Source organism: Trichoderma reesei, assembly GCF_000167675.1.
Source record: "Trichoderma reesei QM6a unplaced genomic scaffold TRIREscaffold_21, whole genome shotgun sequence".
Classification (NCBI taxonomy): Eukaryota; Fungi; Ascomycota; class Sordariomycetes; order Hypocreales; family Hypocreaceae; genus Trichoderma; species Trichoderma reesei.
Genome location: NW_006711168.1, coordinates 393,205 through 414,702, shown reverse-complemented (window position 1 = coordinate 414,702; position 21,498 = coordinate 393,205). Strand labels below are relative to the sequence as shown.

Genomic DNA, 21,498 nt, shown 5'->3' with positions numbered 1-21,498 from the left:
CCGAGGGGCGTCTGTCTGGTCTGTCCTCTGCCCCAGCCCAAGACCCCTTTGGAGCCGCTTGGGCCTTGGTGGAAAAAGCGTCCGGGGAGCGGAGAGAGAGGGAGAGAGATGGCGCGCAGAGCGGAGGCGGGCGCTGGCAGTGTAGCAGTGTAGCAGTGTAGCAGTGTAGCAGTGGCAGTGGCTGTGGCAGGAATCCCTTCGCCTGTGTGCGCTGCGAGCTGCTGCGGCCGTTGTGCTGCTGCAGCTGGGAGAAGGGCTGTGCCGAGCAGGCAGGACGTGAAGCCGTTTGTTGGGTTCTGCTTGGACGCAGATGGTTGAGTTGAGGGTTGAAACGGCTTGGATTGGTGGCAGCCAGCCCTGGAGGCGATTGGGCGCGGCTGGAGGCTGGGCTCGGCTGGCGAATCGAATCGCAGGGGCGCTGGCACAGTGTGTGCGTTTAGGGGACTTGGGGGGCTCTCGAGCCACTGGAGACGGATCCGGACACGGTGGGCAGGCACTGTCTGTTGACGCTGTCGATACTGGCCTCGAGCGTTTTGTGATGGGACTGATACAGTACGGATGAGGTATCTGACCATGACGATGATATTTCTTTTACTAGGAAGAACTAGTCATGGCAGAGATCCAGGAAAGTTTTGACTATGCCAATCATATGGTTGTATGCTGACAGTTGTAGAGAGACCAACTATCTTGAGTCAACTATACTTTAAGTGCGTCATCCAAGACTTGTCTTGTGCTTGTTTCAACCACACAAGTCGCCTCTACTAGTACCCGCATAAGGCAGTGCCTCGAACAACATTCCATCTTATTTATACTACCTTAAAGAAACCGCATACGTTAAGAGTACAGACTATTACCTAGTACTGATCTCCTGGCAAGCTCATCATGAACCCCTTCTCCCCGTCATCTCACGCTAAACACCCCATCTCGAATCCTCTGCTCCATCCGAATCTGCTCCAGCGAAATGGGCCGAATCACCGGGTGGGAAAGCCTCAGAAGGTGTATTGCATCAGCGTACGAGGTGACAGCAGCAGCATCCAGCGACTCCCTCTCAATTGTGCATCCGTAGCAACAATGCCTCCCTGCGGCGGCTTGCCAGGCATTGACAACTCCAGGATGCAAGGACAACTCCCAGGTTCCCCTGATTGTAATCTCAGCCATTGCCCTTGCTGGGGCTCGCTTGTATCTGAAGAGCATTGCCAGTCCCTCTGATCCATTCCAAATCTCCATTGTCTCCAGCTTTCTCATGGTCATGGCCGCGGCCGCTGCTGCCTCAAGCATGCCATCCATCGTATCAACGTCCTGATCGGGAGCGAGCAACCGTGAAGTCAGCGCAAGCCATGTCAAGTTGCGCCATCGCCAGGAAGGATCGAGGGCGGCAAAGAACTCGCTAGCGTCTACCATGAATGATGCTGAGAGGTGCTCGAGCATGAGGCTGGCCCTGGCGATGGCCTGGCTTACGACAACGGTCGAGCCTCGGTCAGCATCGAAATGCGGGAAGTCAAGCAAGTACTGCGGGCATGAAGTCTCAAATAGTATGAGTCGTCGTACCTGGCTAGAAGCCAGGGACTCCGTGAGCGATCGCATGCCTGCAGGTTGATAAAGTTCAGTATGGTTTCAGTGCTCGGGCAGGATGACAACAAGTATGGCAGACTGACACTCATCCATCTGTATCTGTTGTGCATGGTCCCATTCTCTCCAAGGTTCGTAATGAACCTCCCCAAGACGGGGAAGCCGGGCAAATATGCACGCCAGCGCCGTCGGATTCCATCGTCGGCGGTTCTGCTGACGAAGAAGCACACTCGTCACCACTGGGACCAAAGGCAGCAGCTGCCAGTATTGGTGTTCTGGAGCGTCTTCCAAAAAGGGTACGTTGTCCATGATATCGTTGAATATCTTGTGCACGGCCCATCTGTCTGGGGCGAAACGTCGACGACCACCACGCCAACCGTGATTCCAGTCCTCACATCTGTACCGTATCGCTCGCTCCACGCGTCGACGTCGGTCGCGCTCTTCGAAAGATACATCGGGTTCGAACGTCAGATATTTGAACCAGTGCTCTGAATCGCTGGGGGAGTAGATGCTGATGTCCAGCTGCAGGCAGCCGCGTGAATCCCATTTGCTGAGAACTGTAAAGGCATTAAGTAATGTTGTCATGACCTTGAAGCTGTCCGTGTCGCGGAATCCTCTTAGTAATGGATCCATGGGCGCGCACATATAGCAGTCGTATTCCATGAGTTCCAAGCACAACCATATATATCGTACGTGAGCCTTGTTGCGGTGGAGCATGGATTCAGACTCTTCGATGCGCGACGGCGTCAGCTTGATTCGAGCAAAGGTGTGCGGCTCAATGACTGCTTGCCATTCTCGTGACACAGCGGCATAGGGAGCCAGGTGAGAACCGTCTTGCCCCAGCAAGGACTGCAAGATCTGGTGCCGGATCTCTGGGGGCAGGCAATCCCAGGACTTCTCGCTGCCGGCTGCTGACGACATTGGTAAGTCGAAGTATGAGGCGTCACGATGGCGCTGGGAATCGGGTATAGCCCGTCATCAGGGAACCCGATAACGCTGAAGAGGATTGGAAACCGGTTGAAGAAGCTGATTGCTCAGAGATTCGGGGTCATCAAGAGGGCAGATTGTTTTGGATAACTTGATTATCTTGTTATTCGAAAGACTTCTCGATAAGGCAACTAAGGAATGAGCAGCTGTAGAGCGTCTGTGTCTGTACGTGGCTCCCCTGACCACGAGATGAACCAAAGGCAGTCCTTGCGGGTTCATGGTGTGGCGTTCCTTGTCCTTGAGGAAGGCAGTCCTTTCGGAGCCATCTCGAGCACTGTCCAAGATACCTTACATACAGCCCAACTGCCTAAAGATACCTACTCGATCGTTGTTTCTCGAGTTCATCACGATGGATGTACCTCAGGAAGGAAGTTTCTTGTGGTGCGTAAACCGGTGAGGTACTAAGGTATGCGGTCAGTGAAGTTCTCAGGACTGCTCAAGATGGATGGCTCAGGCAGAGCATCTCCTTGACAGGCCATAACCTAGTCACTGTCTCAGCTTTGCCAATATTGTGTGATTGCTGTGCCTCTTTCACGAAGTAGATAAGTTGAGGTGAGTAGATGCAGATAATGATGATGCCTTCATGTTTAGGTAAGGTAGGTCCTGTATCTGCTGCATGTGGGTGGACGGCGTCGTGGCCCACAGTGTCCAAGACGGTGCTGCAGCGACCAGCCCAGAGTCTGGAGAGTCCATGAAACCGGGGTCACGTTTGATGGCAGTTGACCGAAAATGCAGAGGACCCACCTATCAAAATACAGTGCACATAGCCACAGTCGCACTTACTAGTACTGTCTACCGCACAGCTGTTTCTCGTCTTTTACTCATACTCTCTTCTCTCTCCTTTCCTAAGGTTAGGTACGATATGCTGTCTTGCTGGACCAACAACCTGAAACTCGTATGGATCTTATATTTGATAAAAGCACTCTTTGCTGTATTATCTGTTGTACCAGGTGTTGCACTCCGTTCCGACGTTCTTGTCTTGGAACGCCGTCAGCCGCAAGTTAGCTGCATGCAGTGCAAGGCTCTAGCTCAAGCCACTTCAAGGTTGCGTTCAATGTGTAGGGCGAGTTGAAGTGGAATCAAGTGGAACAGTTTCCATGTTGGCGTGAGGCTATCGAAAAAGTGCCGAGCGGGTGCCTGACTACTACTACTATTATAATAGTAGACTATGTAACTAGCCCAGCCGCACTTCAAGAACGGGATCTGTGCCTGATAGTAGTCCATCTCCTTGGCAGTCCTTCATAAGGGAACCTGATATTAAGCAAGAATCGAACAGTTAGAGACGGGACCAAACAGAAAGCATATCGGGACGCTTCGCATGCCGCACCCCCTGCTATTGACGCGCCACCATGCATCTGCCTCCCCCCTCTGCACTTTGTGTGACGCATCTACAGTCATATGAGCAATCCCTTGTCAGGAGCCGTGTGTGCCAAACAAGCTGGACAGTACCATCCATTGTATGGGTGAGTACATATAGCTGATATGTAGGTACTTGTGATGCTTCTTTCTAATCCCGCCGTCGCGCTTCAAGCGGACAGATACACACACAGTTGGATCACGCATCCATCCCTCCGTACCTCTCCCCAAGAAGAGTCACCAACTGAGGACTTACTTTCGAGAGAACGTCAAGTAGCCGCTTCCCTTCACCGCCATATCTCATGGCCCCTTTTATGACTGCAAGATTGCTGACTTTTTCGCACCTCTTTGCCCGGGCTGTCGAGCGGGTGGTTGTTTGTCACGCTGCATGGCGTGTTGTGGCTTGCATGGAAGAAGCAAAAAGCGTGACAAACAAACTTCTAGGACGATGAAGCGCTTGGGCCAAGATCCTCACAGTCGAGTCCAGCGGCTGCTTTTCCGGCGGCGAGTTATGCTGGTCCGGCACAGATAGACTGAAGAGGTGGTACCTTGGGTTTGATGCTGCATATTCCTCGTTATCCTGTGAATACCTACCTATACCTAGGTAAGTATGCCAATGAGCGGGCGGATTGTGCTGTACGGCGACAGAGATTTGGATTCATTTGACTGCTGGCAACTGGCCTTATGCGAGGGAGGTAGATGTACCATCAAGTCAGGCAGCTGATGTGCACGCAGATGGGTATCGATACAGATGCGGCTTGCCTGAATTCCCAGGTGTTATCTGGCTCTTCTCCTTCCGTCTTTCTCCCATTCTCTGCCGCTCCCTCTCTTCCTCTTCCTCTTCCTCTTCCACCCTCAACCAACACCTCATCGGTACCTACAATAACTGGCTCGAGCGCAGCAAGCAATAACCTCTGTCCGTATACTATCAGAGCAGCTACCCAAGTAGTACCCTTGTGCGTCACACAAAGCTCAGGGCAACCACTCGATCCTCACTCCTATACTCGGAGCGTTGTGACAAGCAGCCGTCCTTCCAGCATTCACTTACAGTCAGCTGCGTTCCGCTCCATGACCAATACCTAGGTACTGTCAGTTCACTGGCCCAACGAAGACCAACCGTGTCTGACGAATAGAATTAGCTGCAATGCCTCCAAGGCCTGGGACCAAGCAGATTAGCAAGCCGCCTCAACGCAAGTCCAAGCTGAGCAGCCGGGGCCTGCAGTTGGCCGTTGATTTAAATTCTGCGTCTACTGCTTCGGCTGATTCTGACAAGGCTTATCATGCTATCATTTCTACAACTGCGAGAGCTACAGCAGACTCTACCACCATTGCCTCCTCTCCTCCGTTTCACGGTCTGACCACCTCCGGCTCTGTGCCGGTGCCCCAGTCACAGGCACATACGGCACAAGAAGGCCAGTGTTCAGGGGCCTCTTTGCATAGGTAGGTAATGCAATCCAGTTGTTGTATCTCTTGCGCTGCTGTATTCATCTCCTTCTCATTTCTTCTCTATCTCTCTGTCTTTCTCCTCTCTGTCTCCTACCTTCTCTTTACCTCTCGCTTTGCTATATTTGTCTTTCTCTTGTCTACTACCAGGTCCTTGAGGAGTCTTCTTCCTCCGCATTCTATATGTGTACTTCCCCGGGGTGCCACCTTCTCCAAGCTTGTGGTTTCTTCCTCTGCCTTGTTTTTGCCTCCCGGTCTTCACCACTATCGCATTCACTTCATCAAGAAAGACCCATTCTCAGTCATATCTGCTAACAAACACATTCCTGTCATAAATAGCGCCTCATCCACGTGCACATTGCTCTCACCATCTCACACCAATGAAGCCAGTCCGTCATTCACCCATGCTCAAGGCCATCCTGCGATAGCCTTAGCAGAACCCGCACCGGTATTTCATACCCCCTGTGAGGGTCAGAACATGGGCACAATCAACCAGACAATGAGCGACCAGGACGGCGATGTCGGTATGCAGAGACTGGACGGAGGAATGCCTACACCGACACCAGATATGGCCCCCGTTGCTCCTCCTCTCCACACAGCCATGTTCGAGGCCATCGACTTAATGAAGACCAGGATTCGGCAACTCGAGGAAGGCAACGTATCAGCCACGCCCACCGAGAGGGCTCGATATGGCATGCTTCTTGGAGCCTGTCACAACATGGACCCGGTCTTCCTTATCCTCCACCAACAGTACTGCTGTTGGATGATAGACAGGAGAACAGCATATGCCCGCTTCCCCATCCAGCCCACTGTCATTGATGTAGCCTTTGGTGAGCTATATAACCTATTCCAAGATGGTGAGCGACTGAGTCCTCCGCATCGTCTATGGTGCTCGAGGTACCCGGGGTTCAGCGACGATGTGGTTGGTCTCGATCGCGTGTATAGCCAGATCAAAGACTTCATCACCGTGTTTGCCATAAAGTGGCCGCACGCCCTAGCAGCCATTCAGTCCAAGAAGGTGCCCCTTATGGCATTCCAGATCCGTGACTGGTTCTTGTGTACGTCGCCAACCATTGCCAACACGCTGTTCACGTACATCCGAAGGGTAATCGGGGTGCCTAACGGGCCACTGGGAGTCGAGATCAACCATCTCTTCAACATGGACAACTGCCAGGAGCGCGCCTTTGAAGAGCAGAAAGTGTCGCCGGAGGAAATGGCGGGTATCCGCAGCACCATGTTGAGGAGTTACCTGGCTGTCGTGCAGAAGGCTCGAATACAACAAGCCAGTCTCGCAGGTTGGTCAAGGCTCTTTCTAATGGATTCTTGTACTTTCTGAATTTTGTTATTCGGGGCTAACTGGTGAATGGGGTGTTTGCTCTATATATAGTCGTGCCAGCTGCCAACTCTCAACGAGTGCCAGGGCATGTGCCAGCCAGTGCCAGTGCCATGAATATCAACAACGACAACAATAACAACAACACAAACACAGACGCAGGCGCAGACGCAAACGCAAACACAAACACAAACACAATCGGAAATCACAACTACGACACCAACAACAACGCCCCACGTGTCACTTCGAGGGCTTCTCACCAGCCGCAGCTCACCCGTCCTCTTCTTCAAGACCTTGCGCACCAAACACAGGCTCCCATGGTTCGCCCCCAGCCACACCAAGCTCTTCCACATGCCTCCTCCCAAGCCTCCCAAGCCTCCCCTCAGAACGCTCAGCCTGCGGCTCTTCCTGCGCGACCACCGTCTCAACCTGCAGCGAGTTCCGAAGGTCGACTGCGGCCGTGTGGCCTACAGGACCCAACAGGCTCCCCTGACTTCCCACGAAATTTGCAGGCTACGAGGGTTCCAGGGCCACCGGGGCCCCCGGCCTTGGACCAAGAGAACTTCCTGCCTCCAATGATATTGCCACGAGGCGAATCACTGCCACCTGCAGAACGACGGCCGAGGCAGCACCAGAGTCATGATACCTCTCATCCTTCTCCATCTCTGCCTTCTCCTCCCCAGCCGCAGCAGTCTCCTCCTCCTTTGTATCCCCAGCACCCTTCTCTTCCACCGCGTCCTCTTGTTTCTACTCATCCTTCCCCTCCTCTTCCGCCCCCTTCTCTTCCGCCCCCTCCCCGTCCATATACTCCTCGCACCCAACATCCTTCTCCTCCCCCACAGCCACAAGAGCCAAGTCGCCCCCAGTACTCTTCTCCAGCGTCTCTCCTTCAGCGGTATCCTTCGCCCCAGCTTCCCCAAGATGCTCAACATCCACAAATACATCATCAGAATCAGCAACGACCCCCATATCCCCAGCGCGTTCAATACCCTCAGTATCCGCAGCATCCTCAGTATTCGCAGCACTCTCGGCAACCTCAGCTTCCCCAGCACATGCAGTTACAATACCTTCGGCAATCTCAGAGTCACCAGCAGTTTATGAATCCCCAACATCCGCAGCATCTTCAGTATCTTCAGTACGTTCGCAATGCTCAGCAGCAGCAACTGCGAAACGCCCAGCAGCATCCTACTCAACACCAGCAGCATCCTACTCAACACCAGCAGCATCCTACTCAACACCAGCAGCATCCTACTCAACACCAGCAGCATCCTACTCAACACCAACAGCAAACTCAGCAGCAGCAAAATCATGGCACTCACGGCAATGAGAGTCACCTCCGTGGCCCAAACCCCCATGCAATGCAAAACCCGGCTTTCACGCCGCTGCAGCAGAATCATTCGCTACCCCCATCAGGACAAACTCAACAACACGGTGTGCAGGGCGATAGCAGGCAGCATCACCAGCCATCGCCTATGCTGTCCAACGGGCCGCCTCCGCTCCTATCTTACCCACATCATCAGAACACGCCGCCGACGCCGACGCTGCAGACTAGTCAGGTTTCCCAGGCCCTTCAAAGTTCTGGAGGACCCCAAGGCCGTCAAGGACAGGGTCATGTGCATTCAAGCCCTCAGCTTACGATGGTCCGTCAGCCTTACCGCCGCTCGGGCATGCCAGTCCAAGTGCTGCAGGATCCCGGCCTGCACTATGTGCAAGCGCAACCGCATACTCGAGATCCCCATCTAGCTCTCCCATCACATCCCGGTCCAACAAGCAGCCGGTCAATTCCGCATTTCACAACTTACCCCCTTCCCCCGTATGAACATCCCTGCAGCCCGCATCATATTACATCGCTAGAAGCAAGCCTTCACTTGACGGGTTTGCGTAGCCCTCGAAGAATCTCTTCTGGTCCAGGACAAGGCGCGCAAAAGCGTCTGACTCGTTACTATCAGTTCGTCTCGAGGTTTGCTGTGGAACCAAGCGAGGTTCCTCCGCAGATGGGGGTCGCTGTCTTCGAGTTTGATGTGACCCAAGAAGAGACAGACCGTCTCTCCATAACTAGCCGACCACCTGCCTCGCCCCTTGATGATTTATACATGACCCAGTTGCCTGTGAGCCGGCACTTCAACCACTCTCTTCGATACCGCCTCCGCATGTGCTTCACGCGCAAGAATGAGGGACTTGCGGCTCTTGATATAGCTTCATGGAGTCGACGCGCGACTTACTGGCCGCCGCATATCTTTGTCTCCGTCAATGAGAAGATCCTTCATGTCCGCCGCAAGCAGCATTTTCATCATGACTTGCCGCTCGAACTCACCGACTCGTTGTCCAGGGGAAAGAATAAGATCAAGGTCAGCCTGCCACTATTCCCTGGAAACCTCATACAGGACATTGCCTACTTCATGGCTGTCGAGCGCATCGTCACGCTGGATCACGATACCGTCTGGGACATGGTGACGTCTGGGCCCCATGTCACGGTAGAAGTGGCCAAGAAGGAGATCTGCAGGCGACTCAAAGGATTGGACACAGATGAGATCATCATTGAAAGCGACGCCATAGCGGTCTCGGTCACAGACTTATACAGTTCCACGCTAAACAAAATGCCCGTGCGAGGCCGCAAATGCCTGCATCTCGAGTGTTTCGACTTAGGAACCTGGCTGCTTTCTCGCCCAAGCAAGCCACCGCAAGGTCTAGGCGAGCCAACTATGGTAGACTGCTGGGCCTGCCCTATATGTGGGATGGATGCGCGGCCCTGCAACCTCCAGGTAGATGATTTCTTCGCCGATGTAGCAAAGGAGCTCTTGGCTAGCGGCAACACGGGCGTCAAGAAGATTGAGGTGCTTGCGGACGGCAGCTGGACGGCAATAGAAGAGGTCAATGAAGGAGAAGAATTGTCGGGCTCTGAGGGTGCCCAGCAGAGTCCTCCGAGCCGAGTGAAGATACAGGAGGAAACGCCAGATACACTGGACTGATGCGTGATGAAATTGATGAAGTTATCCGAATGGGCATTGGAAAGGGATGTGGCTATAGATGGACATGGCCGTGTGCATGACACAGACGTGTAATATAAAGTATTCTAGAGAATTGAAGCTTCCGTTTGGATCTCTTGGAAAGAGATACAGTTAACGAGCGGCGCAAGTGACTATAGAAGGCCGATTGCCGAGTGTCAAATGGATGAGAGACTGGCCCGTGAGCGGAATAGAAAAGGGATTATTCATTACGGATGACCTAGAGGTAACTTCCCATGGGTTATGCAAAAAGCAAAGGGTGAGTCTCGGGCTTCATTTGCGATGAGAGTTGTGATGCCCTGAAAGACGTCTCCAACTCGCAGCGCTTTCACCTTGCGAATCCAGATCCAAGTCTCAACAGCGCCGAATCTCATCATCCGCTCAAAGCTACCCCAAAACCGCAATCATGCGCTGCTTTCAACTTCCCATGGCCACACGCAGACGCAATCCTAGGTCTGTTGCGGCAAGAGTACATGCATCATTTCCCCTTCGTCACCATTGCCATTGAACATGATATTGTACGAGAATTCGGCTTGGAACTGTTGACAATGTAGGGGATTCAGGGGCTGAGGGATAGCAATTGAAGATCCCAGCATGGCCAAGGCATCGCTTCGAGTCTAATAGCTCAGAGGCAACAAGGCATCGAAAAAAAGACAAACCCGCAGTCATGTGTGCACATGGTTCAAACGTGCAAAATCAGTTTCGCTCTTCTATACATCTCGCTGCCATCGCTAATGGTACACTTAACGACATCATCATCATATTTTGGCCCGCGGCTTTCCATAATTCGGTTTGATGGGTATCTTTGGATGCGGGCCCTCGAGCGACAGCCCCGTAATCTTCTCCAGCTCCTCAACCGCCTCGTACGTCCTCCCCAGATGCACCTTGATCGTGTTGAATCCCTGTCTGCGCGCCTCCTTGAGGTTCTCGCCAATGTCGTCCAGGAAAACAATGTCCTTTGGCGCGATGCCCTTCTCCCAGCCTTTGCCCCGATGCCGTGGATCATGCGCATTCTCCTTGGCAAAAGCGTTGAGCTTCTCCAGAGCGAGCCGGTAGATTTCGGGATCGGGCTTGCGTATGCCAACGTGCGCCGACGATATGAAGAGATCAAAGATCTGCCGAACGGGCTCGTCGAAGAAGTCGTCCCTGTGCAGCTTGTGGCCCCGCGGGAAGATGACCGTGTTGCTCAGCGCGGCCAGGATATACCTGCCGCTGGCCCGGAGCTTCTGCAGGGCCGGATACATCCAGGGGTCGGGCGCGTCCGCGCCGGCCATCATCTCGTTGAAGAGCCACTTGCCGTCGATGCGCGGAAGCGGAGGAATCTTGTCCCTGGCCAGGCGCGGGTCCTTTGCCTGCTGCGCCGTGTAAAAGTCCTCCCAGAGCTGCTGCACGTGGAGGTCTCGCGTGAAGCCCTCGAAGAAGGCGTCGTCCATGGGGATCTCGCCTCGTTCGATGCGCTGCCAGAAGCCTGTGGGACCGGACTTGGAGATGGAGTAGTTTATCCAGCCGGGCGGGATTCCTAGGGAGAGTTCATAGTCTAGGATGATTTGGAAGGGTGATTTGACCTATAATGGTCAGTCAGAGAGAAGAAACACCATGAAGGGCTCACTTTATCCTGAGTGATGCACGTCGTCAACTTACACAAACACCGCCAATGTCGAACAGCAGAACCTTTGGCTGTGAACCTTCCATTTCGGCATCGATTGCTTCCAGAATGAGCTCAACAGAGCAAATTTCAGGTTCCATGCAGTGAATAGAAAAGAAAAAGAAGGGCAGATTCGCTCGTTCACTCAATCATCGAGTCAAGACGGCTCTCACCAATCCCCAGCTTGAAGCAGGTTGCCGTACGTACCTCGGCTCGCGGTCCACGCGCCATGACGGACGATAAGATAAGACCGCAAATGGCTTGGCCCGTCATTACCCCATACATGTAGGTACTAATTTTCTGGCATCGCCTGCCTGCTTACTAAGTTCAGCCTCCAACAACCGTCCAGGGGTCGTGGTCATGTGATTCGTCCCCAACCCGGCTGACCGCGGTGTGGGAACTAGGCGAAGCGGACGGCGCACGAAATTTTAGGGCTTCACAAAATAGCCCACCGGGAATCTCGCCCTTCTCTATCCTCATCTTCGAATTTTCCACCCAAAGTTTGAGGACCAAAAGCCAGCCATCGCCAGGCCAACACCGTCAAGATGGTAAGTTGAGGCCTATCGTGAAACCTCTGCTCAGTAACATGAGGAGGGGTTTCAACAAAACTGTGGCAGAAATGCCGCTCAATTGCTCGTGATTGAGAGTCGTCGCAAGTTGCTTCGGAAGGAAGACGAGCATTCTGAAGCGCAAATTGCTGACTCGGGGATTTTTCTGTCAAACAGCCTTTCCAAAAGCTCGCCAAGAACAGCGCGTACTACAGGTGAGTTTTTTTTTTTTTTTTTTTTGAATTGTTTCTTTCCCTTGGTTGTCTTCTGCGTTAGAATGGAGGAAAATTCGAGACATGGCTTCTCCACGGGGAGGAATATGGAATCATGGCTAACAGAGCCTTCACAGCCGCTACCAGACCAAGTACAAGCGCAGACGTGAGGGAAAGACCGACTACTACGCCCGCAAGCGCCTCATCACCCAGGCCAAGAACAAGTACAATGCTCCCAAGTACCGCCTGGTCGTCCGCTTCACCAACAAGGACATCATCATGCAGATCGTCAGCTCCGAGATCTCTGGTGACAAGGTCCTGGTCGCCGCCTACTCCCACGAGCTGAGGGCCTACGGCATCAACCACGGCCTGACCAACTGGTCCGCCGCCTACGCCACCGGTCTCCTGATCGCCCGCCGTGTCCTCAGCAAGCTCGGCCTCGACAAGGACTTTGTCGGTGTCGAGGAGGCCGACGGTGAGTTCACCCTCACCGAGGCCGCCGAGACCGAGAACGGCGAGCGCCGCCCCTTCAAGGCCTTCCTTGACGTCGGTCTTGCCCGCACCTCCACCGGTGCCCGTGTCTTTGGTGCCCTCAAGGGCGCCTCCGACGGCGGCATCCTCGTCCCCCACTCCGAGAAGCGATTCCCCGGCTACGACATTGAGAGCAAGGAGCTGGACGCCGAGACCCTCCGCAAGTACATCTACGGCGGCCACGTCGCCGAGTACATGGAGACTCTGGCCGACGACGATGAGGAGCGCTACACCAGCCAGTTCGCCAAGTACATCGAGGACGATGTTGAGGCCGACGGCCTCGAGGACCTCTACACCGAGGCCCACAAGGCCATCCGCGAGGACCCCTTCAAGAAGGTTGAGGGTGAGGGCGAGAAGAAGACCAAGGAGGAGTGGAAGGCCATCTCCAAGAAGTACAAGACTGCCAGACTTTCCAAGGCCGAGAAGGCTGCCAACGTCCAGGCCAAGATCCAGAAGATCCTGGCTGATGAGTAAGAAAAAAAATCGGGGTGCTCTTGAGCAGGGTTGCACATTTTGGTTCTCGAATACATTGGGTCTGGAGTTACAGGAATGAAAGGGTCGGTCCTCATGGTCTTCAATGAATGAAAAGATACCTTCCACTCCGGATCTATAGATCCTTTTTTTCGTCCATTACTTTTTCCAGCGTATACCAAGTGAATTTCTTTCTTCAATGTTCGTCAACGTGATGAATAGCTGCGCTCGCTCGTTGAGTGCAGGTAAGAAGCCATTGCACGGTTTGTTAACAGCCAAACTTTTACATTCCATCGCTATGAGGCTTCGTGCCTGGTCGCACATTGAGAGTCCTCTGTAGGCGCGCATTCATCGTTATCTTTCTGTTCTGACATCGGGATCAAGTCCAAACATACACTCAACATTGATGCTGTCGCTTCAACAAGCAATGCACTTAATGTTGGTTCGTAGTGCCCTGTGTTCGTCATGCGCTTCCTCATCGTAGGCTGCCCTACCCTACCCTAAAGGCCCTCACCTCCCCTTCTTCCCACGAACGGAAACACTTGTCAAGGCTTACACGTTTCATTGAAATGCAAGGTCAGCACTGTTAAGTTGAACTATCAATTTTAATTGTCCATGAGTTGCCATGTTGCCGCAGGCTGTATTTCCATTAGTATCCAGGTAGGCTCTTGATCATGATTCGCAAGCTGAATGGCCTTTCAATGCCAGCGTGTCTCGCACCACAGCCACTGAACCTTTGCTTCCTATCTTCACCAGAGCGACCAAGCCCCCAAGCTTTCTATCTGGAGCCAAACCATCATGTGACTGTGCACGACAAGCAACCCTCAAGTCCTTCGGACATGTCGGCGAAGATGATGGAATCGCCGGTGTTGAGCTGCCTCCGGCTGGGTTACATCAGCCTAAAATGCAATTCCATGGACTGTTGGTAATATTGAAGCAACACCCACCCGAGCAAATGAAATGCCCCAGAATAGGTGATAGCATGCTGAACGTTATCGGGATCGGAGCTCGTAGACAAAAACCACCGACCCTCACGACAGAAAGGGGGGGCCAGGGGAAATGCGAATAATTCATGCTCTTTTGGGAGAGGTCTTGGTCAAGGAAACTCCGATGCCAACCATCATGCAAACCAAGACAGGAATATTAACGGAATCGGCAAGTTTGCTTCCAGGTTTCGCACTGCTTCTTCAAATTTCAATATCCGCGGACCATGGAACACACAATAAGGAGGATTCCGCAGCACCTAGGTAAAGTAGCCAGGGGTTGGGATTCACTTGGCAGCCGTCATTATCACGGAACTGCCTGTGGCTGGAACCCTCATTTCATGCCAATTGGGCGAGTTGTTGTCAGGGCGCGGAACGGGGAGTTCCGCTTGCAGGAGGTACTTGTACAGTAATACTGTACGGACACCATGGGGGGGGATGATGTCCTCCAGGGTTCGAATGTCCGTCATATTTGCATGTTCCAGGGACTTCGCTGGCTCCGGGGTAAGGAGTGATACATGCTGATACTGAACATCCAACTCAGCCGCATTTGCCATGTCCTTGTACACGTATAGGTACAGCCTGGGTAATTCAATGCCCTTGCTGCCCTTACATGTTCTTCGGGAGGCGTGCAAAGCAAGGGATTCTGTATGGCTTCTTAGAGAACTCATGCGTTGGGAAACCTTGGCAGGGTCACGCAGCAGGCGCCCAGAATGACGTAGACTTGGATCCGATACGTCAACAAGGGGGGAGGACAAGAGGGCGATCTCCTTCTGGCTGCTTCGGTCCCTTACTTTTAAGAGATGCATATCTCAAGCTCACGTGCCCAAGTGCGGCGACATCCCGTCAGTAATAATCCATACTAGTAGTATCATGTATTACTGGCAGAGCTGCTCTCATGACTTTTTGAGGCTAATGTGCGTCAGGGGCTGAGATGCGCCCAGATACATAAGACTACATGTAATAATTGACAGTCTGTTATGATTCGGAGTCGTTAGCCGGGACAAGCCACTTCCCATTCAGCTTTGCAAAAGCTGACGGGGGCGCTGATTGAGCCATTAATTTCAGGTGTTGCCGCCTCTGAGCTCAGGAGAACGGGGTCGCAGATACGTGTAATGTGCTTTGAGAAGCAATCTGAATTTTACAGAACGCTGTGGCGCCGTTGCGAAGATCGCTCGGCTGGCCCGGAACTTGAAGCAGAGCAAGGCAAGGGAACCAAAAAAAAAAAAAAAAGGCTCGTCGGTATGTCCTACAGTTTTTACCTAGGGTAGCTTGGTACTGCAGCTGAACACATACGGACCGTTTGTTCCCACAAAAGGCTAGCACTCATTATTACGGAGGGAGCAGCATTTCCCTCAGTTTTGATCGTATGGAGCAGTCAAACAAAAGACTGGTGGAGCGACCCATTGGACTGGATACGTGTGTGATGCTACTACTACTCGTACTACTAGTATCCGGAATCGGGACCGCGAGAGCCCCCCAAAGGACCAAAAGAAACTCAGGGACCTGTCAGCAGCCAGGCGCGCAAGCTAAGGCGGCAAGTGCTTAGAAACCGGGTCCTCAAGTCGAGAGGATTCGATATCTGCCGCGGGAGGGATGAAGATTTTGGCTTTTGTGCGCTGTCAAAGTTCGAGATGCTGGGTGGTTTGTTGTGGGTGTGGCTTGCGATTGATACAGTAAGCCAGGTAATACCTCACCTATCTAGGTAAAAACATGCATTCAGCGGTGCCCTAATATGTACTGTAGATAGATAATCCGGTAATTTGTAGGTAAGGAACTTGCGGAGTTCGCCTCAGCCTGAGTGATCTTTGTGTTCCCTGTTTTGCTGAGCAAGTCGAGTCCTCGTGCAATGCGATGGCATGCCCTGTGGCAAAATACCACAATGAACCCTCGCCATACACCAAAAGCAGGCGACCAATTGGGAACGGGCTACAGGGAAAAGCACTCACTACCTATGGCCTCGCAAGGGGGCTCGTGTGATTGAAAAGAGTACCTACTCGTACACGGAACCTTGGCCGGACTTGACGAGGTCCCACGCGGGCATCGCGGAACACCTCGAGTAAATACTACGGAAGAATCCGTCCTGACGTAGGTACTGGTACGGGAATGTATTTCGATGAGGAGCAGTCGGACGCCGCAAGTACAGGCACGGCTTTACTTTTAGGTTCAAGGTTTGATATGCCTTAGACACTCTTGATCTGGCGGCACTCGGGCGAGAGGCGGGAGAGGCAGAGTAAGGCAAGGCAAGGCAAGGCAAGGCAAGACATTATAGTTGTAGTAGTACTACTAGTAGTAAGTACTAGGTAGTAATCGACAGAGAGCAGCTTACCTTACCCCCCCTCTTATGTACCCGAACAACAAGAAAAGGGCTGGGCTAGGTAAGGTATTAGAGGTACCTACTGCACATTCAAGATACATGTAGCCCGACAGAGACCACCTGAAGGATACCTTGCCCTAGTCGAGCACAGCGGCCTTGATCTACCCCGCTAGTGGCTTGTCAGGCGTCTCCCTTCAGGCCTCTTCAGTGGCTCCAGTGGCTCCAGTGGCTCCAGCGCCCCTCCCCGTGTTTTTCGCCTTACCCCAGCCTATTGCCTCGATCGCTCGCAGCTGGAGCCAGTCAAAGGCGGGCGGAAGCCGGTACAAGTACAGTATGTAATCAACCACAAAGCCCTCCTTTCGCTCATTCGGCCATTTTGCCCTTTCCTTGCACTTCTCCTCCATCTCTTCTCCAACATCCGCAGCAGAAGCCAGTCAACGCTCGACGCCTCCGTTTGTCTCCTTCCAGCTGCGCGCGCGAGCGGTCGCGAAACTCCCTCCATCATGGAACAGGTCCATGGCGTCGACGTCAGTTGGATGACGCAGGGCTCGCCAAAAGGCATGCCGCTTTTGCTGCTTTTCTGCTACCCGCTGCTCCTCCCGCTCCGTCCAACACAAGCGCTCGATTGACCATGGCCTTTTGCGAGCCATGTCGGCGCTGTGGCGGCTGTGTGCTGGCGCATTGACTTTGCTGGATCTGAATGCTGACAATGCGATTAGACAAGTTCAACAAGGCACCCTTCACGCCCATCAAGTCGTCTCCCGTGGCCACAGTACAGCCGCGAAGCGTACCCAACGATTCTCCCCTCAAGCTGAGCCCGCAGACGACTGCTGAAAGGCCCGACGTCAAGAGCGAGGCCAACGGCAAGCCGGTCAGCCAAACGCAGCCGATTCCAGTCAATGGCTCGAGCGGCGCCCGGCGTCTGAGGGCGGGCTCCGTCGACAAGCAGACCAGCAGCAGCGTGACGCCGCCTCACCGTCGCAACTCGTGGTTCTCCAACATCTCGGCCAAGTTCTCAGGCTCAGTCCCCCAGGCGAACGGCCAGACGCAGCAGACGGGCAATCAGCAGCATGCGCCTTCACAACAGCACCAGCCGGCGGCCCCAACAAACGCAGAACCCGTTGTGCCCAAAATTACGCCGACCAAGAACGCCGTCCTCCAGCATGGGTTAAAACCGGAGGGCGACGAGCCATACACGCCGGCCCCGCCGAGATCGGGCCAGCCTGGACTGCTCGGCGTCTTTCGGCGCCTTTCTTCCTCAGGCGGTGGAAGCAGTGGTGCTCTTGGCGCTGCCGGCAAATTCAATCACGGTCTGGTTGAGCGCCGGATATTGAACGTGGACCGGGATCGAGAAAGATGCCCGATTGCAGAGCTCAAGGACAACAAGCTGAGGCGGGTGTCCTTCTTCGTCGACGTCGAGGTTGCGCCCATGCCAAAGTACGCAGAAACAGAGGCAGACACCGATTCCATCGACCACACCCAGAAGAAGAAACTGAGCGAGAAGGGCGAGGGCGAGGCTTTGAAACACCCCAAGGTTGCCGAAGCCCAAAAGGAGGCTTGCTCATCTTCGACTGAGAGTGTCAGCCCCGGCGCCGCTGAAGCGAAACCACGCGAAACCGAGACCAAGCAAGCCGCACCGACACAGAATGGCACAAAGACGGCGGACAGCCCGGAAGAAACCAAAGCCGCTCCAAAGGACATGACGAGAAAGAAGGAGAAGAAGAAGAGAAGTGAAGAGGAGCGCAAGGCCAGGAAAGAGAAGAGGCGGCGGCTCGCCGAAGAGAGCGGAGCGATTCCCATAGAGATTCACTATGACAGCAGCGACTCTGCCGAGCTGCACGGTCCCCCCTCCAAGACGAACTCGCCCACAATCAACCCGGTCAGAATCTACCGAAGATGCTGCCAGCTTCGCGAGACCCCCATTCTCAAGAAGATTACCGAGCAGCTGAGCGACACGGCCAACATTCTCCCCAATGGGTGCGTGAACAAGATTGACTTGACCGGCTACTTCATGCAGCTGCAAGATCTCATCACCCTGGGCGACTATCTTGCCGTCGTGTCCGTGAAGGAAGTCATTCTGCAAAACAGCGGGCTCACTGACGAAGGCGTCAGAGTCATTCTAGCTGGTCTCCTGGCAGCCAAGCACACAGAGCCGGGGAGGCGGAGGAGGAATTCCAATGCCCATCATGAGCATACGAGCGGAGTCGTGGAGAGGGTCGTGCTGAAGGAAAACAAGCTGGGGCCAGACGGCTGGAAGCACATTTCGCTCTTCATCTACAAGTGCCGGTCGCTCAAGTACCTGGATCTCTCGAGCATCCCCTTCCCCCGCCAAGCTCCCGCCAACCCCAACGGCACGCTTCAGAACGGCGTCCACATCCCGCTCACCATTGCCGACATCTTTTCCAAGGCACTCTCAGATCGCCCAGCCGGGCCCGCGCTCGAAATGCTCAGCGTCGGCGAGACGGAGCCCAGCATGGAGCAGCTGGGCAAGATCATCGACGGAGTGATCAAGTGCGGCGTGAAGCGACTCAGCACTGCCCGGAATCCCCTCGACAGCGACGGCGTCCAGCACGTTGTGAGGTATCTGGAGTCTGGAAAGTGCGAAGGCCTGGACCTGGGCGGCATCGATCTCAGGGAGCACATGGACACCATTGCGGCGTCCATCAAGGAGACGGATCCGCTTTGGGCGCTGAGCATCTCCGACTGCAACCTGACGCCCTCGTCTCTGCGCAACATTCTGCCCGTTTTGGCCAAGCTGAAGAATTTCGTCTTCATCGACCTTTCCCACAATCATGATCTCTTCCAATCCACGCCGAGTGCTGTTGGTCTTCTCAGAAGGTATGTTGGGGGGGGATGTGTAGTGATTATACAGGAAGAGAGGAAACTGACACTTCACACAGATATATTCCCAAAATGCAATGCCTCAAGCGGCTGCATCTGGCGGATGTCAACATGACGGCTGAGCAAGCGATTGCCATTGTCGAAGTCGTGCCGGAAGCCCGCCATCTCTGCCACCTGAGTCTGCTGGGGAACACGGAGATTGTGGCCCTTGCGAGCGCCAAGACGGAGGAAGCGCAAGAAGAAGCCTGCGCCTTGTATGCGTCGCTGATGGCTGCCACTAGGCTGTCCAAGAGCTTGATTTGCGTGGACATTGAGGTCCCCAGCGAGGAGGCTGGCGAGATCGTCAAGGCAATGGCAAAGCAGGTTGTGGCCTACTGCCTGCAGAACATTGAGCACCTCCACGATGTCGAGATCAACGAGGCGGTGGCCACAGCGCTAGCCGAGGCCAAGGGAGAGTCTCTGGATAGCAAGACCCCGACGTATCCCGATGTGCTGGCGCATCTCGTTGGCCACGACGTCCTAGAGGAGGACGAGCTGGAGGAGGACGGCTCCGGGCCGGACGAGGACTACGTCATTGGTGGTACCGGCGTTGTCAAGGCGCTTGCGTGCTGCCTCAAGAACCGCGGCGACGAATCTCGCCGGGCTTCTGGCGAGTTTTTCCGGGCAGGCGGCGTCGAGGAAGAGCATCTTGTCGGCCCCAAGATCCCGACGACGAGCGGCAAGGCCAAGGACCTGTCGAAGCACTTGCTGGCCGGTGCTCGCAAGATCCGACAGCGTCTCCAGCCGGCACTGAGCAAGGCGAGAGCGAATCCGAGCGACGAGCTGAACCTGCGCAAGCTCAACTTCCTGGACGAGACGCTGCAGGGCATCATCAAGCGCTTCGAGGACGAGTATCCCGACACTCGCGAGCACGCGGAAGAAAGCCAGGTGTCATCCCAGCCGGAGGCGGAGGTGCTCTCGTCATCTCCACCCCCCCTGGACGACGCCGCGGCAGGCGGATCAGACCCCGAAGACGAGGGCGAGCTCAGCGTGCGGCCCACGCTGTCACGGAACAACTCGATCCTGGGCAAGCAGCTCGCCGAGGAAGAAGGACGGGTACACCGTGCCGGTCACCGATTCCGATCTGCCTTTACGGAGCACATGGACCTCCTCACGACCATTGACGACGTGGAAAAGGACCCAAAGCACGCGCATGTGCTTAACGAGATTGCCGAAGAGGTTGGCGGGGAGTTCCTGGAACTGGCCAAGAAGAAGGGTGCCGTCCAGGCTTTCAAGGAGAATAGGGATATTCTCTTTGCAGCCTTGAAAGAGAGCGATCCCGAGTATTGGGAGCGCTTCGTCGAAGCGCAGCGCAAGGCACGAGCCAACATCAACTTGCCGGCTGCGGAGAAGAACGAGGAAAGACTGCGACAGGCCCAGGCAGACGAGAGCGCCATTGCCGATTAGTTGACGGGCAGCGCATGATTTGTGTTTCTGTTCGCGACTACCCCCTTATTCTGGTGCTTTACTTGATCCCCAAATTTTGTTTATACCATCGTTTTTTGTTTCTTTTTCCCCCATGGAGGATTTTTGGGATTTTGGATATCATCACAAGCGACGAATAGCATGGCAACGGTGCTCGTTTTCATCCCCCGCGAGAGGGTTCAGTGGATTATCGTTATTGGGCATCACTGGGTTTTGGCGTGCGGAATCTTACGGGACGAGAGCTTTTTTCTCTCGACATCCCCTTATCGTGTATAGCATTTGCTCGTTTATCGAGGCGGATTCGTTCTCTCGTTTTATGAAAAAGTCGGCCTTCCTCTGATGTATAACCTGGAGATGAAAATATTTGATTCGAATACCACCTGCAGTATGTATGATGTTCTATTATAGTAATTGCTTCAGTTGCCGGCTTCTACAAGGACATAGATGCTTGGGGCATCTGCTTTGTGTCGAGTAAGACTGGCAGCAGAGAATTCAAACGAGGTGACTATGTATGTAATTTTGATTAAAAGAAGCGGGGTGTGCTGTCTATATGTCTTTGATAGATGGCTTTGGAGCCATCAGTTTACTTTGATGTCGTAAAGTAATTCCAGGATGATTCCAGGTGATTGACAATAGGTATGACGGGCAGAACGTGTTCTTGTTAATAGGGTAAGGCCAAATAACACCAAAGAGGGTCGACGCATTTACCCACAGCTAGCTACGTATCGTACGTACTTGGAATCATCCCTACTGCTCAAGACTGTTCGTTTGATTCGAGGAGGGGGGCTGAAGA

At 54.0% G+C, this 21,498-nt stretch overlaps 5 protein-coding genes across 5 annotated transcripts; 3 read left to right on the top strand and 2 right to left on the bottom strand.

Moving 5' to 3' along the window:
• Positions 1 to 900: 900 nt before the first annotated feature.
• On the bottom strand, positions 901 to 2,490 carry TRIREDRAFT_67470 (uncharacterized protein; the record flags this gene model as incomplete). The annotated part of the gene is made up of 2 exons (XM_006968109.1): positions 901 to 1,586; positions 1,656 to 2,490. The coding sequence occupies 2 exons, from the start codon at positions 2,488 to 2,490 to the stop codon at positions 901 to 903; spliced, it is 1,521 nt and encodes a 506-aa protein (XP_006968171.1).
• A 3,343-nt stretch (positions 2,491 to 5,833) lies between these two features.
• Positions 5,834 to 9,657, top strand: TRIREDRAFT_110648 (uncharacterized protein; the record flags this gene model as incomplete). The annotated part of the gene is made up of 4 exons (XM_006968180.1): positions 5,834 to 5,879; positions 5,922 to 6,185; positions 6,312 to 6,650; positions 6,776 to 9,657. 4 exons carry the CDS (start codon positions 5,834 to 5,836, stop codon positions 9,655 to 9,657), a joined length of 3,531 nt encoding a protein of 1,176 aa, XP_006968242.1.
• Positions 9,658 to 10,451: 794 nt separating this feature from the next.
• On the bottom strand, positions 10,452 to 11,385 carry TRIREDRAFT_110647 (uncharacterized protein; the record flags this gene model as incomplete). The annotated part of the gene is made up of 2 exons (XM_006968108.1): positions 10,452 to 11,258; positions 11,335 to 11,385. 2 exons carry the CDS (start codon positions 11,383 to 11,385, stop codon positions 10,452 to 10,454), a joined length of 858 nt encoding a protein of 285 aa, XP_006968170.1.
• A 424-nt stretch (positions 11,386 to 11,809) lies between these two features.
• Positions 11,810 to 13,125, top strand: rpl5 (ribosomal protein L5). Its single transcript, XM_006968179.1, has 3 exons — positions 11,810 to 11,886; positions 12,064 to 12,101; positions 12,236 to 13,125. Exons 1-3 carry the CDS (start codon positions 11,884 to 11,886, stop codon positions 13,101 to 13,103), a joined length of 909 nt encoding a protein of 302 aa, XP_006968241.1. The 5' UTR covers positions 11,810 to 11,883; the 3' UTR covers positions 13,104 to 13,125.
• Positions 13,126 to 17,109: 3,984 nt separating this feature from the next.
• On the top strand, positions 17,110 to 20,825 carry TRIREDRAFT_80961 (uncharacterized protein; the record flags this gene model as incomplete). The annotated part of the gene is made up of 3 exons (XM_006968178.1): positions 17,110 to 17,977; positions 18,077 to 19,238; positions 19,301 to 20,825. 3 exons carry the CDS (start codon positions 17,110 to 17,112, stop codon positions 20,685 to 20,687), a joined length of 3,417 nt encoding a protein of 1,138 aa, XP_006968240.1. The 3' UTR covers positions 20,688 to 20,825.
• Between the last annotated feature and the right edge of the window lie 673 nt (positions 20,826 to 21,498).